Source organism: Pseudophryne corroboree, chromosome 3 (assembly GCF_028390025.1).
Source record: "Pseudophryne corroboree isolate aPseCor3 chromosome 3, aPseCor3.hap2, whole genome shotgun sequence".
Taxonomy (NCBI): domain Eukaryota; kingdom Metazoa; phylum Chordata; class Amphibia; order Anura; family Myobatrachidae; genus Pseudophryne; species Pseudophryne corroboree.
In genome coordinates, this window is record NC_086446.1 from 224,690,308 (window position 1) to 224,716,407 (window position 26,100).

Sequence of the window (26,100 nt, forward strand, 5' to 3'; positions counted from 1 at the left end):
AGTCCTGTACAGTATAATGTAATATATGTATAATCAGAGCCGGCGCTACCCGCTCAGCAAAGGGATGCAAGGTAGGTAGGCGCCTGGGCTGGAGAGGCGCTCTCTCTGCTCTGCATGAGCGCTGTTCTCTGACTTCTGACGGAGTGGCACCGCACCGGTGGAAGCAAGGCAGCGGCAGCCACGGTCACAGTGAGCTGAAAGCACTGCTTCCGTGCTCTTGGAGGAGGGGCAGTGTGTGGGCGGAGCGGAGGATCGGGAACCAATAGCGCCAGGGCAGGGGTGGGAATGGCAGGCTGACCTGGGCTGGACAACGCAGAGGGAGAGAATTGGAGGCTACAGTACCTGCGCTGCCCAGTCAGTGCTGATAAGCGGGAGACCTGGAAGTCACTACAGTGCACATTGGGCTTAATTCAGAGTTGATCGCAGGAGCAAATTTGTTAGCATTTGGGCAAAACCATGTGCACTGCAGGGGGGGGCAGAAATAACATGTGCAGAGAGAGTTAGATTTGGGTGCGGTGTGTTCAAACTGAAATCTAAACTGCAGTGTAAAATTAAAGCAGCCAGTATTTACCCTGCACAAAAACAAAATAACCCACAAATCTAACTCTCTCTGCACATGTTATATCCCCCCCCCCCCTGCAGTGCACATGGTTTTGCCCAACTGCTAACAAATTTGCTGCTGCGATCAACTCTGAATTACCCCCATACAGCATTGGACTGCAAATGAAGTTCTATTTCGCCACTGAATAAGCCACTCTAGACAGTGAAATATATCCCAAAGTTGGGGAAAAAATATTGTGAATTAATAATTACAATACTGGGACCAGTAACCACCACTTAATCACCACTTTTTCTGGGGGCCAGGGGTGAGAAGATATGTAATTGGATTGCTACAAATAAGTTAAAAATTAATACTAACTGGTACACAGCAGATTTTTAACTCACCTTTTATTTTATTTTTCTCACATGTCACATTTAAAACATATATTTCACTGTTTGTTACAATTTTAAAATGATCTAATAAAGAATCAAGTTTTTAAATCGAGATATTTCCTGTTCATAAGTGCACCACATACTGACCCTCCTTTTTCTTTTATGTATTAATCTCCCATTTGATTAGGCTCATCTATTTGGAGAAAGATTAGACTGCATGTTACAAAAATCAGCTGAGGGAAGTCATCTGGAATAACGTATTTGCAGTCATCTTTATCTCATCAGCAATTTAAAGATGCAATAAGTTATAGGCCATAAAAGGACAAATCAAAAGACCCTGAAAGTGATTATTATCAGAGTCCATTCCTTCTTAAACCTGCAGTGTGCAAAATTGCACATTACACAGACATACTCTATGGACACATACCTGTAAAACATAAGTGGTTTTTAGATATTGTAAGAAATTGATTCAAGTTCCATCACAATCCTTAGAGAAATAGTACAAGACTCCATCATCCTCAGCAGAGTTTTGCACCACCATCTAATGACCTTAATTGCCCGAGCAATCTCCCTGCTTCCTTCTGATCAGGAAAGTAAAAGATTTTTCTCTAGACTAGTCCTTGTCAGAAAATCCTCACCAGCTAATTGCACTACTCTGGATTTGATAAAGCTAGATAGGTTTGTCAGTGGCAGACATTTTTGCATGGAGTCTGAATTCGGTCACCATGGCCATATCTCATGACTTTTCTCACATCCATAGATCTCCAGGACTTTCATGTCTCAGTGGCAGTCAGCATATGAAGTTTCTCAGGTTCTGGGACATGAGACTTCCAATTTACTGGTTTAATTTTCAAGCTTGTAACATCTCCAAGAACCTTTACAAAAGTGGTGGTGGAGGAACGTTAGTGATAGGAATGTTATATAATGCTCTATGTTACAAATGAATGCAAGTAATAAACTTTCTTTAAGAGCTTGGCTGGATTGTGAACATAACAAAGTCATTTCATCCCATCATAGCGAATAAACTGGGTGTGTAAATAAATACCATGGGTGCGTAAATAAATACCATACAAAACAATGTAAATCTGTTAGAAGAAAGGAGTTTTACGATACAGGGGAATATTTAATAAACATAATTATCTAAAAAAAAATCAGGAAATTGTGATATTTATGTTTTCTGGAGATAGAGATAAGTTGTTGTCTCCTCTCTAGTGGCAGTTGCAGCGCAGTCCAAAATTCGAATAGAGGAGCCACACTAACTGCCAGTAGATACCAGCAGGTGATGTTTGGCAGTGTTTGGGGTGGCAGTTGGTGTGGCTCCCCTACTTGAATTTTGGGCTCCATCTTATTTCCAGCTCCAGAAAACATAAATATCACATTTTTCTGATTTGTTTGAGATAATTATGTTTATTAACTATCCCCCACAGTCCTTGGTACATAATCTACAAAGCCATCAGCTGACAATAGTAGGGAATGGCACCATAAGGGTGCTCATCTGGCCAAGGTGCTCCTTCAGTCTCCAGCTGAAATTACTGACCTTGTGAGATCACAAGCATGCTTCTTGATTGTCACCAGAAGCCTGCTTGTTATCTAGAACCACCAAAGGGTTTCTTATCTGGTGTCAAAACTACAGCCAAAAGGAATGTCACTCCTGACCGAGAATAGCTAATACCACAGACTCTAGTCATACAGAGCTCACCTCCTGATAAATATAGTGCAAGGTACATTGTCATGGGAAGAAAACAATGTCACATAAATGTACTGAAAAATGAGAACAGTATAAAAAGCTGGTACAATGTTTTCAGTTACTGGGGATGCACCTCAGGTTGTTCTTGGACAAGAAGACAGTGACGACTTTAATGAGTTACCAGGGCAGCACCAGAAGCAAAGGACTGGGAGATGCTCCAGGATCCAGTCTTTCAAGCAAATACAGAACAGTTGTTTAATGGCACGGAATTAAGTAGGAATTGCTATGAGATAAAGGAGTGTCAGAATCTGTTACCAACACTCTGCCAGCAAGAAAGAAAATTCTTCAGTATTATAGAGTCTGGAAGAGAATTATTGTTTGGTGGAAATATAAAACAAAACAAACCAAAGCGATCATTCCAAACGTCCCTGACTTTCTACAGAAGGCATTCAGCTTGCCACTTGTAAACCCCAGGTACTAATATCAGCAATGAGGGCCCCATTTATCAACAATGCTTAACCCCTTTAGCACCCGCTAAAGAGGTTATGTAATCCGCTCAGTGTTCATCAAATAGTGGTAAACTAAGTTTATCGCTGTTTGCCCCTGTAACGCTCTCGTCAGCTATAGCTGGCAAGAGCGGTACAGTTCTCATTACCGGCAGTGAAGGCTTCTGGGCATTGCTGGGTCCCCGCCGAGTGAAGGGCTCAGGGGGACATTTACTAAGCAGTGATCAAAGAGGAGAAATGAGCCAGTGGAGAAGTTGCCCATGGCAACCAATCAGCACTGAAGTAACATCTATAATTTGCATACTATAAAATGATACAGAGCTGCTGATTGGTTGATGGGGCCCCTTCTCCACTGGCTCACTTTTCCACTCTTATCACTACTTAGTAAATGTCCCCCTCAGGCACATGTGGAGACTGGACATCTGGATATAGTCCATATCGCACGGAAACAAAGTGCATATCGCACTGTGTGTGTAAGCTTGTGATACTGATGCGACGTCCCGTGGGATCGGGATTGCAAGAAAATATAGTGTGTGCAGGCAGGGATGATCGTGACTACATGCCTCCTATCCACCAAAAGCCTGCATCGCCCTGTGTGTATACAGCTTTAGGCTTAATGCTCTGATGGCTGCCCCACATCAACTAATTCAGGAAGTTTGTGATTGGAAATATAGGCCCTCATTCTGAGTTGTTCGCTCGCTAGCTGCTTTTAGCAGCAGTGCAAACACTAAGCCGCCGCCCTCTGGGAGTGTATCTTAGCTTAGCAGAAGTGCGAACGAAAGGATCACAGCGCTACTAAAAAAAATTGCCGTTTCAGAGTAGCTGCAGACCTACTCCTACCTTGTGATGACTTCAGGCTATTTAGTTCCTGTTTTGATGTCACAAACACGCCCTGTGTTCGCACAGCCACGCCTACGTTTCCCCAGCCACTCCTGCGTTTTAATCTGACACGCCTGCGTTTTTCACACACTCCTTGAAAATGGTCAGTTACCACCCAGAAACACCTACTTCCTGTCAATCACTCTGCGGCCAGCAGTGCGACTGAAAAGCGTCGCTAGAGCTTGTGTAAAACAGCATTGGCTTTTGTGAAAGTACGACGCGCGCGCGCAGTGCGCCCCATACGCATGCGCAGAATTGCCGATTTTTTGCCTGATCGCTGCGCTGCGAACGAAAGCAGCTAGCGAGCAACTCGGAATGAGGGCCATAGAGCGTAAGCTCCACTGGAGCAGGGACTGATGTGAATAATAAGAATTTACTTACCGATAATTCTATTTCTCGTAGTCCGTAGTGGATGCTGGGGACTCCGTAAGGACCATGGGGAATAGCGGCTCCGCAGGAGACTGGGCACAAAAGTAAAGCTTTAGAACTACCTGGTGTGCACTAGCTCCTCCCCCTATGACCCTCCTCCAAGCCTCAGTTAGGATACTGTGCCCGGACGAGCGTACACAATAAGGAAGGATTTTGAATCCCGGGTAAGACTCATACCAGCCACACCAATCACACCGTACAACTCGTGATCTAAACCCAGTTAACAGCATGATAACAGAGGAGCCTCTAGAAAAGATGGCTCACTACAGCAATAACCCGATTTTTTGGTAACAATAACTATGTACCAGTATTGCAGACAATCCGCACTTGGGATGGGCGCCCAGCATCCACTACGGACTACGAGAAATAGAATTATCGGTAAGTAAATTCTTATTTTCTCTAACGTCCTAAGTGGATGCTGGGGACTCCGTAAGGACCATGGGGATTATACCAAAGCTCCCAAACGGGCGGGAGAGTGCGGATGACTCTGTAGCACCAAATGAGAGAACTCCAGGTCCTCCTCAGCCAGGGTATCAATTTTGTAGAATTTTACAAACGTATTTGCTCCTGACCAAGTAGCTGCTCGGCAAAGTTGTAAAGCCGAGACCCCTCGGGCAGCCGCCCAAGATGAGCCCATCTTCCTTGTGGAGTGGGCATTTACAGATTTTTGGCTGTGGCAGGCCTGCCACAGAATGTGCAAGCTGAATTGTACTACAAATCCAACGAGCAATAGTCTGCTTAGAAGCAGGAGCACCCAGCTTGTTGGGTGCATACAGGATAAACAGCGAGTCAGATTTTCTGACTCCAGCCGTCCTGGAAACATATATTTTCAGGGCCCTGATAACGTCTAGCAACTTGGAGTCCTCCAAGTCCCTAGTAGCCTCAGGCACCACAATAGGTTGGTTCAGGTGAAATGCTGAAACCACCTTAGGGAGAAACTGAGGACGAGTCCTCAATTCCGCCCTGTCCGAATGGAAAATCAGATAAGGGCTTTTACAGGATAAAGCCGCCAATTCTGACACGCGCCTGGCCTAGGCCAGGGCCAACAGCATGACCACTTTCCATGTGAGATATTTTAACTCCACAGATTTAAGTGGTTCAAACCAATGTGACTTTTGGAACCCAAAAACTACATTGAGATCTCAAGGTTCCACTGGAGGCACAAAAGGAGGCTGTATATGCAGTACCCCTTTTACAACGTCTGAACTTCAGGGACTGAAGCTAGTTCTTTTTGGAAGAAAATTGACAGGGCCGAAATTTGAACCTTAATGGACCCCAATTTCAGGCCCATAGACACTCCTGTTTGCAGGAAATGTAGGAATCGACCCAGTTGAATTTCCTCCATCGGGCCTTACTGGCCTCGCACCACGCAACATATTTTCGCCAAATGCGGTGATAATGTTTTGCGGTTACATCCTTCCTGGCTTTGATCAGGATAGGGATGACTTCATCCGGAATGCCTTTTTTCCTTCAGGATCCGGCGTTCAACCGCCATGCCGTCAAACGCAGCCGCGGTAAGTTTTGGAACAGACAGGGTCCTTGCTGGAGCAGGTCCCTTCTTAGAGGTAGAGGCCACGGATCCTCCGTGAGCATCTCTTGAAGTTCCGGTTACCAAGTCCTTCTTGGCCAATCCGGAGCCACGAATATAGTGCTTACTCCTCTCCATCTTATAAATCTCAGTACCTTGGGTATGAGAGGCAGATGAGGGAACACATACACTGACTGGTACACCCACGGTGTTACCAGAGCGTCTACAGCTATTGCCTGAGGGTCCCTTGACCTGGCGCAATACCTGTCGAGTTTTTCCCAACGGTTTATAATCATGTGGAAGACTTCTGGGTGAAGTCCCCACTCTCCCGGGTGGAGGTCGTGTCTGCTGAGGAAGTCTGCTTCCCAGTTGTCCACTCCCGGAATTGCTGACAGTGCTAGCACATGATTTTCCGCACAGCGAAGAATCCTTGCAGCTTCTGCCATTGCCCTCCTGCTTCTTGTGCCACCCTGTCTGTTTACGTGGGTGACTGCCGTGATGTTGTCCGACTGGATCAACACCGGCTGACCTTGAAGCAGAGGTCTTGCTAAGCTTAGAGCATTGTAAATGGCCCTTAGCTTCAGGATATTTATGTGAAGTGATGTCTCCAGGCTTGACCATAAGCCCTGGAAATTCCTTCCCTGTGTGACTGCTCCCCAGCCTCGCAGGCTGGCATCCGTGGTCACCAGGACCCAGTCCTGAATGCCGAATCTGCGGCCCTCTAGAAGATGAGCACTCTGCAACCAACACAGGAGGGACACCCTTGTTCTTGGTGACAGGGTTATCCGCTGATGCATCTGAAGATGCGACCCGGACCATTTGTCCAGCAGGTCCCACTGGAAAGTTCTTGCGTGGAATCTGCCGAATGGGATTGCTTCGTAGGAAGCCACCATTTTACCCAGAACCCTTGTGCATTGATGCACTGAGACTTGGCTCGGTTTTAGGAGGTTCCTGACTAGCTCGGATAACTCCCTGGCTTTCTCCTCCGGGAGAAACACCTTTTTCTGGACTGTGTCCATCATCCCTAGGAACAGAAGACGAGTCGTCGGAACCAGCTGCGATTTTGGAATATTGAGAATCCAATCGTGCTGCCGCAACACTACCTGAGATAGTGCTACACCGACCTCCAACTGTTCCCTGGATCTTACCCTTATCAGGGAATCGTCCAAGTAAGGGATAACTAAAATTCCCTTCCTTCGAAGGAATATCATCATTTCGGCCATTACCTTGGTAAAGACCCGGGGTGCCGTGGACCATCCATACGGCAGCGTCTGAACTGATAGTGACAGTTCTGTACCATAAACCTGAGGTACCCTTGGTGAGAAGGGTAAATTTGGACATGAAGGTAAGCATCCTCGATGTCCCGAGACATCATGTAGTCCCCTTCTTCCAGGTTCGCAATCACTGCTCTGAGTGACTCAATCTTGAATTTGAACCTCTGTATGTAAGTGTTCAAAGATTTTAGATTTAGAATCGGTCTCACCGAGCCGTCCGGCTTCGGTACCACAACAGTGTGGAATAATACCCCGTTCCCTGTTGCAGGAGGGGTACCTTGATTATCACCTGCTGGGAATACAGCTTGTGAATGGCTTCCAAAACTGTCTCCCTGTCAGAAGGAGACATCGGTAAAGCCGACTTTAGGAAACGGCGAGGGGGAGACGTCTCGAATTCCAATTTGTACCCCTGAGATATCACCTGAAGGATCCAGGGGTCTACTTGCGAGTGAGCCCACTGCGCGCTGAAATTCATTGAGACGGGCCCCCCACCGTGCCTGATTCTGCTTGTAAAGCCCCAGCGTCATACTGAGGGCTTGGCAGAGGCGGGAAAGGGTTTCTGTTCCTGGGAACTGGCTGATTTCTGCAGCCTTTTTCCTCTCCCTCTGTCACGGGGCAGAAATGAGGAACCTTTTGCCCGCTTGTCCACGAAAAGACTGCGCCTGATAATACGGCGTCTTCTCATGTTGCTTCCAAATGCCGTTTGAAATCCGCATCACCTGACCACTGTCGTGTCCATAACCCTCTACTGGTAGAAATGGACAACGCACTTAGACTTGATGCCAGTCGGCAAATATTCTGCTGTGCATCACGCATATATAGAAATGCATCTTTTAAATGCTCTATAGGCAAAAATATACTGTCCCTATCTAGGGTATCAATATTTTCAGTCAGGGAATCTGACCACGCCAACCCAGCACTGCACATCCAGGCTGAGGCGATTGCTGGTCGCAGTATAACACCAGTATGTGTGTAAATACATTTTAGGATACCCTCCTGCTTTCTATCAGCAGGATCCTTAAGGGCGGCCATCTCAGGAGAGGGTAGAGCCCTTACAAGCGTGTGAGCGCTTTATCCACCCTAGGGGGTGTTTCCCAACGCACCCTAACCTCTGGCGGGAAAGGATATAATGCCAATAACATTTGAGAAATTATCAGTTGTTATCGGGGGAAACCCACGCATCATCACACACCTCATTTAATTTCTCAGATTCAGGAAAACTACAGGTAGTTTTTTCCTCACCGAACATAATACCCCTTTTTGGTGGTACTCGTATTATCAGAAATGTGTAAAACATTTTTCATTGCCTCCATCATGTAACGTGTGGCCCTGCTGGAAGTCACATTTGTCTCTTCACCGTCGACACTGGAGTCAGTATCCGTGTCGGCGTCTATATCTGCCATCTGAGGTAACGGGCGCTTTAGAGCCCCTGACGGCCTATGAGACGTCTGGACAGGCACAAGCTGAGTAGCCGGCTGTCTCATGTCAACCACTGTCTTTTATACAGAGCTGACACTGTCACGTAATTCCTTCCAACAGTTCATCCACTCAGGTGTCGACCCCCTAGGGGGTGACATCACTATTACAGGCAATCTGCTCCGTCTCCACATCATTTTTCTCCTCATACATGTCGACACAAACGTACCGACATACAGCACACACACAGGGAATTCTCTGATAGAGGACAGGACCCCACTAGCCCTTTGGGGAGACAGAGGGAGAGTTTGCCAGCACACACCAGAGCGCTATATATATACAGGGATAACCTTATATAAGTGTTTTTCCCCTTATAGCTGCTGTATCTTTTAATACTGCGCGTAATTAGTGCCCCCCCTCTCTTTTTTAACCCTTTCTGTAGTGTAGTGACTGCAGGGGAGAGCCAGGGAGCTTCCCTCCAACGGAGCTGTGAGGGAAAATGGCGCCAGTGTGCTGAGGAGATAGGCTCCGCCCCCTTATCGGCGGCCTTATCTCCCGTTTTTCTATGTATTCTGGCAGGGGTTAAATGCATCCATATAGCCCAGGAGCTATATGTGATGCATTTTTTGCCATCCAAGGTGTTTTTATTGCGTCTCAGGGCGCCCCCCCCCCCAGCGCCCTGCACCCTCAGTGACCGGAGTGTGAAGTGTGCTGAGAGCAATGGCGCACAGCTGCAGTGCTGTGCGCTACCTTGTTGAAGACAGGACGTCTTCTGCCGCCGATTTTCCGGACCTCTTCTGTCTTCTTGCTCTGTAAGGGGGCCGGCGGCGCGGCTCTGGGACCCATCCATGGCTGGGCCTGTGATCGTCCCTCTGGAGCTAATGTCCAGTAGCCTAAGAAGCCCAATCCACTCTGCACGCAGGTGAGTTCGCTTCTTCTCCCCTTAGTCCCTCGATGCAGTGAGCCTGTTGCCAGCAGGTCTCACTGAAAATAAAAAACCTAAAACTAAACTTTTCACTAAGCAGCTCAGGAGAGCCACCTAGTGTGCACCCTTCTCGTTCGGGCACAAAATCCTAACTGAGGCTTGGAGGAGGGTCATAGGGGGAGGAGCCAGTGCACACCAGGTAGTTCTAAAGCTTTACTTTTGTGCCCAGTCTCCTGCGGAGCCGCTATTCCCCATGGTCCTTACGGAGTCCCCAGCATCCACTTAGGACGTTAGAGAAAACTGAAATATTCTCTGTAAAGAGCTGCGGAATATGTGTGCACTATGTAAACAGAGCAGAAGGGTAGTTGCTGCTTTATTTACCTTATCTGGTCAAAGTTCTTAAACACATAAAGTGGACATTTACATTTTTAAGCAGCCCCTATAAAGACTTGTATGGCGTTTTATGTAAAGTAACCCTGCTTTACATTTTGCAAAGTACAGTTTTGGATTTTGCATCAGCTTCAATTTTGATGTCCTGCAGATGGCGATATTGTTCTACAGATTATGCTTTATTGTCATTGTGGGTGCTAAGTATTGTTATATTTTGTCATTTCCAGGACGCTATTCTGGCATATAACGTGTCATATGCCAAGAGATGGGACTTCACCGCTTTGATTAACTTTTGTGTAAAGGTAATACATTTTCCTTATGGAATTTTCTGGTTGGTTTGTCATAATGGGTGACGTAAGGAAATTTTATTCACTTGAATGTGTATTGTGTTTACTTTGAAGCTTGATGTATACTGCAATTATCAGAGAAATGTTCTTCATGTTTAGCAGTCTTGTTCCTCTTAGGTTAAATATGTATTCACTTATTAGTGTGGATGGTGAGCATGAATGTTTATTTTGTCCATTTCCTAAACTGTTGAGACTCTTGACCACTCAGTTGTCTACATTTTTTTAAAAATCAAGTTTGTTTTTTCACTTTATTTCATTTAAATACACATATAACAAAACACAATCCCAAAACATCCAAGAAAAGGAAACTCTGATCTCTGCAATAGTGACCTGAGCAAAGGTGAAAAATTATCAAACAACAGCAAAAAACGGAATGGGATATAATAGCAGCAGCAAATACACATCATAAACCTGTAATAGCATAGTGCAGGGGTTCTCACCTCAAGGCACCCCAGCAGTCCAGGTTTTAAGTTTATCCATGATTAGCCGCAGGTGACTTAATTAGCACTTCAGTCAATTTGATTTAACCATCTGTGCTGAGCCATAGATATACCTAAAACCTGGACTGTTGGGGTGCCTTGAGGACTGTTGAGGCATTGAGAACCTCTGGCATAGTGTCTTAAGGCCCGTACACACTGGTCGATATATCGGCCGTTCTCTTGAACGGCCGATACATCGCGGGACCGTCGGCCAGTGTGTACGGGCGATACGTCTGTGAACTCCGTCGTTCACAGACGTATCGCGTCGGCTGCGCAGCACAGCCGACGGCCAATATATCTACCGATATATTGGCGCGTCGCTGTGTGTGTACAGGGCGGTCATCTGACCGCCCGTACACATGCTGCGGCGGCCGGCGGTGATTGACAGGTGAACTGGGCGGGCGCCCGCCCAGTTCATGACGTCAGTCCCCCGACGGATCGGGCAGTGTGTATGCACAGCACACTGCCCGATCCGTACATAGATATATATGCAGATCAATTGATCTGCAGATATATCTACTAATGTGTACCCACCTTAAGAGAATATTAATGCCAGATTGACTAGATGCTACATTCAATTAAAAATAAACAAACATTTCCCTAAGTGTCTCTCTTGCCGAACACCCCAAACTACCCCTTCCCCCCTACCCCAGATGCTTCTGACTCTCAAAATTAGAAGGAGATCTATTCAAGAAGTCATATTGGTCATATTTTAGCATAGCTTAGTATCATTGATCAATTGGCACCATTCATGAAATGTAGGCCCATTGGTTAGGCAGAACATAGCTAAAGCAAAGGCATTGAGGATTGTAACAGGGCTGGGGAATAAGAACACACAACAGGCACGTTCCTGGTGTAACAGCATCTTTTACTGGAAGCAGACACTGCACATCAGAAAATACAAACAGTAGCCTGGGCAAACAGGTCTAGTAATTAAACAAGTGTACTGAAATATCCCAGCACCAAAGTTTCTAGAGTTCATTCTGCTGCCCTGTAATGCAGCCATCTTCTGCCATGCTTCCTAGCACAGCTATCCAGTTGGTCCCTCACACTAACTACACTCTGGACTACTCACTGGCCGCTATCCAGCATCAGTGTCCAGAGCATCTGGCAGATGAGAGTTTTAAACGCTTCGTGTTCTCTGGTGATGATTCCCAGAAGACTGTGCAATCTGGAAAACCCAGAGTTCCAAACCACCATTGCTCCTGCAGAGTACACAGGCTTTGCTTTCCTGTCCCTTGGGGGGAGCTGATCCCACAGGAATGTGGGCAAATCAGGTTAGAGACAACCCCTTTCACCACAGGATATATTGAGCGATTATGTTACTTGCTTAAATGCCTGTTCTAAAAATACACATAGTCCAATCCAAATAGCCAGTATTTAGTGTTTGTAGGCCACCCCACTGGGATCATATTAGGGATGAGCAGAACTTTGAGATCCGAGCCCAGATCCGAGTCAGGCTTGGTTTTTTACGCCTAACTCAGATCCAAAAACGAGGCAAAATGTCATCCTCCTGCTGTCAGATCTCGCGGGTTTTGGATTCTATATATAGTCCCGGTGATCAGCGCCATCTCCACTCCGGACTTGGAGAGTGCATAGTAAGGACATGTTCCTTCTGTGCTGTATTCTGTGCTGTAATCGGATAGGCAGGTTAGGGAAGGGGGGCAGGAGAGCGCAGACGGGTTGCCGCAGGATAGTTGAGTTAAGCTGGGTTGCTGCTTGTGTAGGTGTGTTGTGACTGTCACTGTGTTAGGGCTCTGCATAGTAGACAGTGCACTGCATATAGCATACTGTGGCTGTGTATAGGACCAGGTGTTGTTCTCTGTCCATAAGGGGCAGTGTACTGTGTACGTAAATTACTGTTATGTATCCTCTGTAGGTGATCCAAAGCAAAAAATATATTTCTATTGGTGTATCACTCAGTGACGACAACCAGTACTGCCATACACTACTGCTATATATCCTCTGTATGTGATCCAGAGGAAAAAATATATTTCTATTGGTGCATCACTCTGACTACTAGTACAGTGGCTGCCGTATGTTACTGCTATATTTCCGCGGTGTGTGATCCAAAGCAAAAAATATATTTCTAGTGGTGCATCACTCTGACTACTAGTACAGTGGCTGCCGTATACTACTGCTATATATCCTCTGTGTGTGATCCAGAGCAAAAAATATATTTCTATTGGTGTATCACTCTGACTACTAGTACAGTGGCTGCTGTACACTACTGCTATATATCCTCTGTGTGTGATCCAGAGCAAAAAATATATTTCTATTGGTGGGTCACTCTGACTACTAGTACAGCGGCTGCCGTACACTACTGCTGTATATTCTGTGTGTGTGATCCAGAGCAAAAAATATATTTCTATTGATGCGTCCCTCAGCGACGACTACCAGTACTGCCGTACACGACTGCTATATATCCTCTGGGTGTGACCCTGAGCAAAAAATATATTTATATTGGTGGGTCACTCTGAAAACTAGTACAGCGGCTGCCGTACACTACTGCTGTATATTCTGTGTGTGTGATCCAGAGCAAAAAATATATTTCTATTGATGCGTCCCTCAGTGACGACTACCAGTACTGCCGTACACGACTGCTATATATCCTCTGGGTGTGACCCTGAGCAAAAAATATATTTATATTGGTGCATCACTCAGTGACGACTAGTACTGCGGCTGCCGTACACTACTGCTATACTATATCTTTGTGTGATCCAAAGCCAAAAATATATTTCTATTATGCATTTGAAAGGGGTGATCGGTCCATCCATCCAGGGGCTCCGACCCAGTGTAAAATTAAAATAATAAAAGCTAAAAACAAAAAGCCTAAAATTAGAACTATAAAGAAAATATATATTTTTTTGTTTGTGCTGTACCCGTGTACTATACAATTTTTATTTTATTTTCATAAGTACTGTGACACTGCCAGTCAGACTGCAATATATTATTTTATACTCATAAACGCATTGTGCAACACTGTCTGTGTAGTCAACCGAAGTGTGTAATTATTATATGTACAATATTTCTGATTCATTTGTGCGATACTGTAACCACTAGTGTGTGATATAAAAAATACTTCAACATATTTTTAACTAATTATAAAAAATAATATATATATTTTGATTTAAATTTTATATTTTGTGCTGTTTCATCCCAGTATACATCCAGGGACTGCAGCTGCTACGTCCATCTTGGGGTGTTCTGTCAGTCCTCCCAAAATAAAAGACATCTTTTTTTTTATATATTTTGTACTGTATCCTCCCAGAATAAATCCAAGCATGCTTCGTCCATTTCAGGGTGTGGTGTCTGTAGCTCATATTCTTATTATAACTTATTTTCCTATTTTCATTACTCTTATCACCACACTGTAATTAATTCAAATGAATATTATTAATAATAATAATAATTATAAATTAGATAAATTAAAATTTAATGAATATAAACAAACTGTCCACACTCATATAGTGAACTTTATGCATATCGAAGATATCTTGGAGGATATGAATTTGTTCCTAAATTAATTTAAATAAATTTAAATTAAAATAAATTAAATATATTAAATCTAAAATATTGTCTTTTTTTATTCTTTGCCTTAATCAACGTTTTGTGATCTGAAATCTTGAGCCTTGCCTAATGCATCTTTTTTTAATATTTTGTCCTCCCAGTATATACATCTAAGGGCTGCTGCTGCTCCGTCCAGCTACCTCGGTGCAACCTTTTGGCCTAAACTGGATATTTAAAGAAAATATTGTGAGCTGTGATGTGTTCAGAGTAGTCTGGAAATGAGTGGAAATGAATGCTATTGAGGTTAATAATACTGTAGGAACAAAAACACCCCCAAATTCTGTTATTTTAACTGTTTTGATTAATTTTTCAAAAAAATACAGATCCAAAACCAAAACTCACAAGGGTGCTTTTGGCAAAACTAATCCAGATCCAAAACACGTAGGACATCCAAATCCAAAACCAAAACACAAAACACAAAAAATGGCCCGGTGCACACCCCTAGATCATATGCGGTTAACCAGCGGGACACAGACCTTTCAACGGAAGGATACTTTATTTAGTCCACATAATGGGGGTCATTCCGAGTTGTTTGCTCGCAAGCTGCTTTTAGCAGCTTTGCACACGCTAAGCCGCCGCCTACTGGGAGTGAATTTTAGCTTATCAAAATTGCGAACGAAAGATTAGCAGAATTGCGAATAGACACCTCTTAGCAGTTTCTGAGTAGCTCCAGACTTACTCGGCATCTGCGATCAGTTCAGTGCTTGTCGTTCCTGGTTTGACGTCACAAACACACCCAGCGTTCGCCCAGACACTCCTCCGTTTCTCCAGCCACTCCCACGTTTTTCCCAGAAACGGCAGCGTTTTTTCGCACACACCCATAAAACGGCCAGTTTCCGCCCAGAAACACCCACTTCCTGTCAATCACACTCCGATCACCAGAACGAAGAAAAAACCTCGTAATGCCGTGAGTAAAATTCCTAACTGCATAGCAAATTTACTTGGCGCAGTCGCACTGCGGACATTGCGCATGCGCATTAGCGACTATTCGCTCCGTTGCGACAAAAAAATAACGACCGACCAACTTGGAATGACCCCCAATATGCATTCCAGAGAAAACAACAAATTTATCCACCACAGAAAGATAAATTGGATGCATCATACAGGAATATATCCTCCACGTACATGATCACATTATCTACTCCGCTGACATGGATGGCACCGTATGATACAGGCCGATGGCTCGTTTGCAAGAGTGAAAAGGCCTAGTGAGAGAGCAGCAATTAATTTCCCAAGATGGTTAGAATACAACAATGAAGTCGAAAGTCATATAGGTATGGACATTTTACATGATGTTAATGCCTTGGCAGCATCAAGAGACCCTACTGGTGCAGTGGTTGTAAATTCTTCTAAGGCTGACGGATGTTGACTTACTTTTGAGGATGAACTATTTCCCCAATTACCCCTTTTAACCTGTTAGTACCTTGGCCAAAATTTTGACATCTGTAGAAAGTAATGAAATTGGTCTTTCCACATTATAGGGATCACAACATTAATCACCTCAGACATAAATCAGGAGAGTGACCCAGATCACAGAGACCATTAAACCAAAAACATCAACTGTCCCGGGACAGTCCCATTTTTTGGGCACCATACTGCTATCCCATCCATGGGCCACAGTGTCCCACGGTGGGAGAGGGAGCAGTTGGGAGTCCTCCTGTCACTCTGCTCTGCATAGCAGGAGACAAGGTGCTGGGGGCATGCCAGCAGCTCACATTGCGCTGGGCATACCCCCTCAGTGATTAAATCGGGAGGCGTAACTTGTGAATGTAAATAAGGGTGTATAGTTGTACTTTGTAACTTTTTTATTAATCATATATTTTATTGTTCAGGTTCTGTTCCATGCTGCAGCCTTTTGTTATTTTAACGCCTACTGTAGCTCTATGAGAAGGCCTTATAAGACCATTCGATGCACTCACTGGCAGGGTGGCAGCGCCTAGCTGCTAACTTATGAAATTCTTCTGTTTTTCATTGGAACTGTGCTTCTGCATACAGTTAGCCATAGCTGCTATGTTATGCTGCTAATTTAGGATTTATTCCATAATGGTATGTCATGTTGTATAATTATTCCACCTTGTGGTTAGTTTATTTTTTTAGTGGGGAAGATGGATGTATTTTACAAATATTTTCCAGGATGTATTTTACAAATACCTAATCCCTATCATATCTCTATCCACTGGACAGATAATCTTTAGTAGATTAAGGGGTCTCTTTACTAAGCCTCGGATGGAGATACCATCCGAACCTGCTCCGAACTGTCATTTTTCAAACACAGCCTGTGGCATAGCAGTTAGGAGCCTCTGTTGGCTGGTACTTTATCTCCAGTGACTTTATCTCCATCCAAGGCTTAGTAAATAGACCCCTAAGGCTCTGATTCAGTAGCAGTTGTTAAACTGCTAAAATTGCAGATGGCCGTGCTCTTGCCGTCTGCGCGTGCGGAGCTTGACAGTATGATCGCATCCTGGAAGAATCTGCTACTGAACCTGTATAAGGTCCTGGATTCAATATTTACATCTCCTGCAGTGTTTCCATGTTCACTGGGTTGCATTGCATGCAATATTCTCTACATGCCCAGCCCTGTCTGTCTAATGTCAGTCGTTGGAGCTGACCTGTGAAAAAGCCTGATCACAATACTTTGAGAATAAGTTAGTCAGTGGATTGTATCATATACCTATATATGTATTGTCATTTTTATTACAACAAAAACTAGCCCTAAATCTGTTCTACTTTTTAATTCAGTGCTAAACCACTATTGTCTGATGTCTTGTAGATCTTTTCGCTTCTGTACGAGACATTTATGCAAATACATGTGCAGAACACTTTCCTGTGATTTACAGTATGTGACATCAATGGTAACGCGTCATTGGAAATGTGATAAATAATGAAAGCGGCAATACAGTTACTCATCTGAGTGATAAATCTTGTTAAGTGAACAGCAATCTCATGATTGCTTTAGAGGACTCAGGTCAGCTTCTTAGAAATCCAAGTTACATGACCCTATTTCCTTCATAAATACTTTTCTTTCTATTTGGTCATTTGCATATATACAGTAAGAGCAGTGAGAAAAATTTCCTCCAGGTTCAGAGACCTGGAAAAAAATGAATGAATGCTGGGCTTTCAACAAACCATATTTGATTTGGGAGGTGTAGATTTTTTTTCCCCTTTAATTAGAAAAGGTAGAATGAAGAACATGTGGAGGCTGTAATCAAGGCCGGTTCTAAGCCAAGTGGAACCCTGGGCAAATATTTCCTGTGCTACAGTACATCACTGACCCCTTTATAACTGCCACTACATTATTGCGTCCTATATACCCTACATTACACCACAGACTCATCTATACCCTACATTACATCACTGACCTATCTACACACTACATCTCTACATCCTACATTACATCACTGACCCCTCTAGACTCTACATTATATCATTGACCCCTCTAAGCCCTACTCTACATTACTGACCCCTCTATACCCTACATTACTGACCCCTCTATACCCTGCACTACATAACTGACTCCACTATACCCTACATTACTGGCACCTCTATACCCCACATTACATTACTGACTCCTTTATACCCTGCACTACATTACTGACCCCTCTATACCCTGCACTACATAACTGACTCCTCTATACCCCATATTACTGACCCCTCTATACCCTACTCTACATTACTGACCACTCTATACCCTAAACTACTTTACTGACCCACCTATACACCACTCTGCATTACTGACCCCTCTATACCCTACACTACATCACTGACTCATCTATACCCTACACTACATGACTGACTCCTCTATACCCTACACTATATTACTGGCACCTCTATACCCTACACTAGATTACTGACCCCTCTATACCCTACTCTACATTACTTACCCCTCTACACCTTACACTACATTACTGACCCCTCTATACCCTACTCTACATGAATGACCCCTTTATACCCTACACTACATTACAGACTCCTCTATACCCTACACTACATAACTGACCCCTCTATTCCCTACACTACATCACTGACCCCTCTGTACCCTACTCTACATTAATGACCCCTTTAGACCCTACACTACATTACTGATCCCCCTATGCCCTACACTACAGCACTGACCGTCTATACTTTACACCACATCACTGACCCCTCTATACCCCTATACCTTACACTACAGCACTGACCGCTCTTATCAGTAATCACAAATACATGTTTTAACACGTATTTTCCCCTGAAACAGCTGCTTAGACCCACTTTTAGAAGATGAGCAGGTCATCTGGCTCTGTGTGCCAGCACCCCAGCCAATAGCTGCCTGTAGTGTTTCCCCAGCCAATCACCTCCTGTAGTCTCCAGTCAAAAGCAGCCTGCAGTGTCTCCATCCCTCTCTCCCTGCCCGCCTGCGAAGCATGCCGCTCTGCTATTTGAATCATCTCCACAACACGCTGACCCTAGCAGCTGCTGCCAGCACCATGTATCTGTGCTGCAGCACTGGCAGAGACTGGTTCTGCTCACCATGCACAGTGCTACCACTGCCCTCCTCTTCTGCATCAGTGCTGTTCTCTGTCACTGCCCCCATGCTGTGTGTGCTGTGTCCGGGCAGCGAGACAGCGTGGTACCCAGTGCACCTGTACTGCCTCTGCCAGCATCTGTGCAAGGGGAAAACTGTGACCCTGCATGGTAGGGATAAATGATGTGTAGAGAGCATACCCCATAGTCACCTGCGCTGTGGAGGGAGAAGTATGGTTATACCTCCCAACCATTCCAGGAGGGACCAGCACTGCCTGTCACTGACCCCCTCCTTGCCCCCAGTACTGCCCCAGCTGCTATATACCCTTACCAACGCCCTACCCCCAGCACTGTGTGCTTCTAATTTCCTCCTTGTCCCAGCTGCTATCTACCCTTGCCCTCTGGACCACCCTACCCCCAGTACTGCCTGCCCCTAACCTCTTCCTTGCCCCTCAGTGCTGCCCCAGCTACCTTCCCTTGTCCCCTCCCTACCCCAGTACTGCCTGTTCCTAACCCCCTCCTTGCCCCCCAATACTGCCCCAGCTATCTACCTTTGTCCCCTTCCTACTCACAGTACTGCCTGTCCCTAACTCCCTCCTTGCACCCTTGTGCAGCCCCAGCTGCTATCTACTCTTGTCCCAAAGTATTGCCCCAGCTGCTAGCTATTCTTGCCACCCAGTACTGCCCCAGCTACTATCTACCATTGCCCCTATCTACCCCCAGTAATGTCTGTACCTAGCCAATCATTGCACGATCATTGCTTACACTATACCTGTCACTACATTACACCCTATACCCTACACTACTGAATTCTCTATACCCTACACTACACTATACTTTCCATTATATTATTGACCCCTCTATACCCCACACTACATTACTTATCCCTCTGTAAGCTACACTACTGATATCCGCTGAGGACCCTATTTATGTATTGCAAAGTGGAAATTATGCTGACACTTGTTTAATTATACTGTACATGCTTTATTGCATAGTTACACATACAGTATACTCATATACATTAATTCATATACATATGGTAGATAAACACACAGACGGACCCACATATACCGTACGCATTTGCACATACTCTATATCCATATATATATATATATTTTTATTGTACATATAATAATTATATACATTGAAACTCACTCATATACTGTACATATATTCCCTTTTATAGTGGAAAACAAGCTCCTGCTTAATAATTTATTCTGTGCATGTTTTATTACAAATGCACACATGCTCTCATTTACTGTACATAGGCACACATACTGTATATCAATATACATAGGTACTTACATACACACATACATTCCTAGTGCTCACGCTAGGCTGTTTTAGAAGCACTGTTTAGCTGCGCCGCGTCCTTCCCCGGCACCTCTGCGTCCTGCTGGCATCCTTGCAGGAACACTAATCCCTCCCAACTGTCCTAATTCCAGTGGTACAGTCCTGCTTTTTAGGGACTGTCCTGCTGTCTCACCCGCAGGCCGCAGTGTCCCATGGTTGGGGGGGGGGGGGGGGGGGACACTCTGACACTGCTGCTCTGCATTACTGACCCCTCTATACCCTACTCTACATTACTTACCCCTCTACACCTTACACTACATTACTGACCCCTCTATACCCTACTCTACATGAATGACCCCTTTATACCCTACACTACATTACAGACTCCTCTATACCCTACACTACATAACTGACCCCTCTATTCCCTACACTACATCACTGACCCCTCTGTACCCTACTCTACATTAATGACCCCTTTAGACCCTACACTACATTACTGATCCCCCTATGCCCTACACTACAGCACTGACCGTCTATACTTTACACCACATCACTGACCCCTCTATACCCCTATACCTTACACTACAGCACTGACCGCTCTTATCAGTAATCACAAATACATGTTTTAACACGTATTTTCCCCTGAAACAGCTGCTTAGACCCACTTTTAGAAGATGAGCAGGTCATCTGGCTCTGTGTGCCAGCACCCCAGCCAATAGCTGCCTGTAGTGTTTCCCCAGCCAATCACCTCCTGTAGTCTCCAGTCAAAAGCAGCCTGCAGTGTCTCCATCCCTCTCTCCCTGCCCGCCTGCGAAGCATGCCGCTCTGCTATTTGAATCATCTCCACAACACGCTGACCCTAGCAGCTGCTGCCAGCACCATGTATCTGTGCTGCAGCACTGGCAGAGACTGGTTCTGCTCACCATGCACAGTGCTACCACTGCCCTCCTCTTCTGCATCAGTGCTGTTCTCTGTCACTGCCCCCATGCTGTGTGTGCTGTGTCCGGGCAGCGAGACAGCGTGGTACCCAGTGCACCTGTACTGCCTCTGCCAGCATCTGTGCAAGGGGAAAACTGTGACCCTGCATGGTAGGGATAAATGATGTGTAGAGAGCATACCCCATAGTCACCTGCGCTGTGGAGGGAGAAGTATGGTTATACCTCCCAACCATTCCAGGAGGGACCAGCACTGCCTGTCACTGACCCCCTCCTTGCCCCCAGTACTGCCCCAGCTGCTATATACCCTTACCAACGCCCTACCCCCAGCACTGTGTGCTTCTAATTTCCTCCTTGTCCCAGCTGCTATCTACCCTTGCCCTCTGGACCACCCTACCCCCAGTACTGCCTGCCCCTAACCTCTTCCTTGCCCCTCAGTGCTGCCCCAGCTACCTTCCCTTGTCCCCTCCCTACCCCAGTACTGCCTGTTCCTAACCCCCTCCTTGCCCCCCAATACTGCCCCAGCTATCTACCTTTGTCCCCTTCCTACTCACAGTACTGCCTGTCCCTAACTCCCTCCTTGCACCCTTGTGCAGCCCCAGCTGCTATCTACTCTTGTCCCAAAGTATTGCCCCAGCTGCTAGCTATTCTTGCCACCCAGTACTGCCCCAGCTACTATCTACCATTGCCCCTATCTACCCCCAGTAATGTCTGTACCTAGCCAATCATTGCACGATCATTGCTTACACTATACCTGTCACTACATTACACCCTATACCCTACACTACTGAATTCTCTATACCCTACACTACACTATACTTTCCATTATATTATTGACCCCTCTATACCCCACACTACATTACTTATCCCTCTGTAAGCTACACTACTGATATCCGCTGAGGACCCTATTTATGTATTGCAAAGTGGAAATTATGCTGACACTTGTTTAATTATACTGTACATGCTTTATTGCATAGTTACACATACAGTATACTCATATACATTAATTCATATACATATGGTAGATAAACACACAGACGGACCCACATATACCGTACGCATTTGCACATACTCTATATCCATATATATATATATATTTTTATTGTACATATAATAATTATATACATTGAAACTCACTCATATACTGTACATATATTCCCTTTTATAGTGGAAAACAAGCTCCTGCTTAATAATTTATTCTGTGCATGTTTTATTACAAATGCACACATGCTCTCATTTACTGTACATAGGCACACATACTGTATATCAATATACATAGGTACTTACATACACACATACATTCCTAGTGCTCACGCTAGGCTGTTTTAGAAGCACTGTTTAGCTGCGCCGCGTCCTTCCCCGGCACCTCTGCGTCCTGCTGGCATCCTTGCAGGAACACTAATCCCTCCCAACTGTCCTAATTCCAGTGGTACAGTCCTGCTTTTTAGGGACTGTCCTGCTGTCTCACCCGCAGGCCGCAGTGTCCCATGGTTGGGGGGGGGGGGGGGGGGGACACTCTGACACTGCTGCTCTGCATTGCGCTCGTCATCCACATGTGCACCTCATCCACACACACCATGTTGACTCTGCAAGAGGCTGGTGAATGTCCAGCAGCTCTTGGTAGAGTTCTGGGCCAGCCCCCAGGTGTGGACCTTCATTACAGCATTCCATTCAAGGCCATTCCCTCTTGCCATTAAGCCATGCCCTCTAAATTTAGGGGTGCACCTTCACCATAACAGGTTATAAGTTAGGAGGTACAGATGTAGCCAAACTCACCTTGGCTACATCTTGCCGCGATCGCGCCTTGTCTGGGGCATGCGCGCATCTTAGACACGCATGTGCCCCTTTCGCATGAATAGTAGCGGCAATTGCTGCAGCTCGGTGAGCCTAGCCGCGCCGAGAGTACATGTTTAATGCAGATGTAGCCACAATGAGCGTGGCTACATCTGCATGCACATATATACCCATCTCAGATTTTTACTCATTTTTTTTAGTTAAGAGAGGATGCTAAAACAACTATTTCTTCCAAATATCTCAACTGTCTGACAATTTGTTTATTAAATATTGATTTTTCAATTTATTAAATGATTTACTAATCGTGGCTTCCTTATCCAGTTTATTTGTAGTATCACAGGTGTTTATTAAGGATTCACCATGAAATTTGAACCCCTAAGGTAACTCGTCCTCCTGAATCAAAAAATCCAAAACAAATTACTTTATCTACTTTACATTTTGAGTTACAGTAAAAGCGTCAGTTTTTTGAAAATACTTAAAAATGCTAGGTTCAATCAACATTAGATATACCAATTTTTTGTATGTGCTTAACAAATGTATACATAACTACCACACAAAAAATCAGCATGGTACTCTTTTTCATAGTGGAGAAAAAAAATCATGAAGTTGACATTCAATTACTGTTGTATTGCATACATAAGTAACACAAGAAATCATGAAATTTAAAAACTTAACTTGAGTCCCTAACTTATTTAATGTCACAGAATACATGGTAAAGCAATCAAGAAAACTTAAGAGAAAACCATAGCATACTTGCAGAACCTGAAAAATATAGAGGGAAAGCCCTTCCTGTACAAATCGTTCATCAGGTACAGCAGTTTTACTAAGATGATGAACATCCTCGGATGTGCCCTGGAAAGAAAATTTGTTTCTGTAAAAGTTCCAGGAGGAAATAGAATTCACAAACAGAAAAGGCTACTCCTAGTAAACTTGAAAGAGCTTTATCTTGCTATCAAATACCGCTTTCCAGACATTCAAGTTGGATTGCCTAAGGTTTGTTCCATACGACCTACATAGTGTGTTAGCTAGCGTTGCTGCAAGAGATATGCACACTGTGTGTGTTTGAGAAACTCACCAAAACGTAAAAAATTATTGGTTGCTGCTCTACCACTAAAGATGGACTACAAAGACCTAACTGAAATCCTTGTTTGTTCTTCAGTCTCAAAAACTTGTATGCTTCATCAATGCCAAGGTCTGGAAGCACTTCAGAAAATAGTTGAAAAACTTTTTCATGATCGTGACATGGATGATGAGGACACAACTGATTATAAGCAGTGGGTCCCCACTGACCAAAGTAAATTGGTTACAATCACTAGTACTGTGGAACAATTCCGTGCAGACAATTATTAATTTGTGTGTCAGGATGCAATTCAAGGATTCCACTGGGACACTTCACAAGCAACACTTCACCCATTTGCTGTATACAGACAGAGCCACACTCATCTATGCTGTGATGCGTGCACATGGTATACGCATCGCGGCATAGTGCGAATGTGCTGAGCTGCGACTGATCACAGCCGGCGTTCACTCCATAGGCTTTCATTGGCGTGCATTTGCGGGCACACTTGCCGCGAGGCAATGATTAGTGTGGCTACATCTGTTTTATAGGCAAGATGATGGTGTGAATCTGTGTGTTATAATACCCGTGACCATGTAGCCATAACTGTGCATGCCTTATTTATGGTAGTTATGAAACACTTAGCAGAACTATTACTAAAAGTGGAGTATGTTCACTACTTTAGTGATGGTGCTAGCAAACGTCTAGCCACCCGCACCAGTCTGCAAGCAGTGAAAACTCATTACATCTGATCTTGACACCTTTGGACCTGTATAGCTGGGCTGAAAAGATACATGGCATAATGTTTTTCTAGGTGTAACAAAATGAAATACAAAACTGCAAAACCAAGCTGCATAGCCTTCTAGAAACAGCAAAGACTGTGGTAGGAACACTTGCTCATCTCCAATTTCGGCCTATTAGTTATGATAAACTACACATATTACGATTGTCAACAGACAACATGAAGACAGCAGGAACCACAGTTTGGGGGTTATCTAATTACAGGTGAAAATACATTGGACGATTTTTCACCAATATTTTTTTCACAGGCTATCCAATTTGGTCGCTTGTAAAAAAAAATACATCATCTCCCAAAAACACACAGGTTCAGTGAAACCTGCGTGTTTTATGTAGAAACAGCCCCGTTTCCATGGATTTGGTTTCGCCTGCCTGAAGCAGGTGAAACAAAATCCCTGATAAGCCACCGCGAGGCGAGGCTTTACGGGGCTAATTGAATAGCCCCCGGCGGGACAATTAGCCACGTTAATATACTGTGGCTCATTGCATAACCCCTTTAGTGTCACTATGACCACAGTCACAAAGAATGTAGACAAAAATTATCTGCAACCTGGAACATACATAGCAGCAGTGTATAACATCTGGTATATTGGACATATCATTCAATGTAATGAGGAGGAACAAGATGTGCTGGTACACTTCATGAAATTTAACCAATCAACAAATGGATTGCCCTGGCCTTCACTGTTTTGTTCCTGTTACTCACGTCCCCTGTGTAACAGAAGTGCCCACTATCCAAGGAAGGGGTGGTCTTCAGTTTGCCGGCGGCCGGGCTACCGATGACCAGCATACCAGCGTCGGAATCCCGACCGCTGGCATACCAACAGCTTTTCTCCCTCTTGGGGTCCAGGACCCTCCTGGAGGGAGAATAGATAGCATGGCACACGTAGCGCACCACTGTGCACACAGCGCGACGAGGGGCTCATTTGCGCTCGCCCAGCTGTCGGTATGCCGGCGGTCGAAATACCGGCGCCGGTATGCTGCCCGCCGGGAGCCTGACCGCCGGCATAACATATTACTGGAAGGCAGTATATACTTTCTGATGACACTTTAAGGAAAATTACAGACAGTTACAACAGGTTCCAAACAAGGGAAAGATAATGTGATTGTTGACTCAACTTAAGTTAGGGACTCAAGTTATGTTTAAGTTTTTAAATTTCATGTTTTCTTGTGCTAATTATGTATGCGGTACAACAGTAATTGAATGTCCACTTCATGATTTTTTTTCTCCACTACGAAACAGGGTACCATGCTGATTTTTTGTGTGGTAATAATGTATCCCTTTGTTAAGCACTTAAAAAATCTGGCATATATAATGTTGATTGAACCTAGCGTTTTTTTAAGTATTTTCTAAAACATG

At 44.7% G+C, this 26,100-nt stretch overlaps 1 protein-coding gene across 3 annotated transcripts in view; it reads left to right on the top strand.

Annotated features, from left to right (window-relative positions):
• Positions 1-26,100, top strand: part of LOC135055153 (poly(ADP-ribose) glycohydrolase-like) — a 344,454-nt gene that overhangs the window by 37,154 nt on the left and 281,200 nt on the right. For all 3 annotated transcript variants that reach the window (XM_063958859.1, XM_063958860.1, XM_063958861.1), the window contains one exon: positions 10,195-10,269. In XM_063958859.1, coding sequence (XP_063814929.1) covers positions 10,195-10,269 — 75 coding nt within the window. The remainder of the gene's footprint in view (positions 1-10,194; positions 10,270-26,100) is intronic.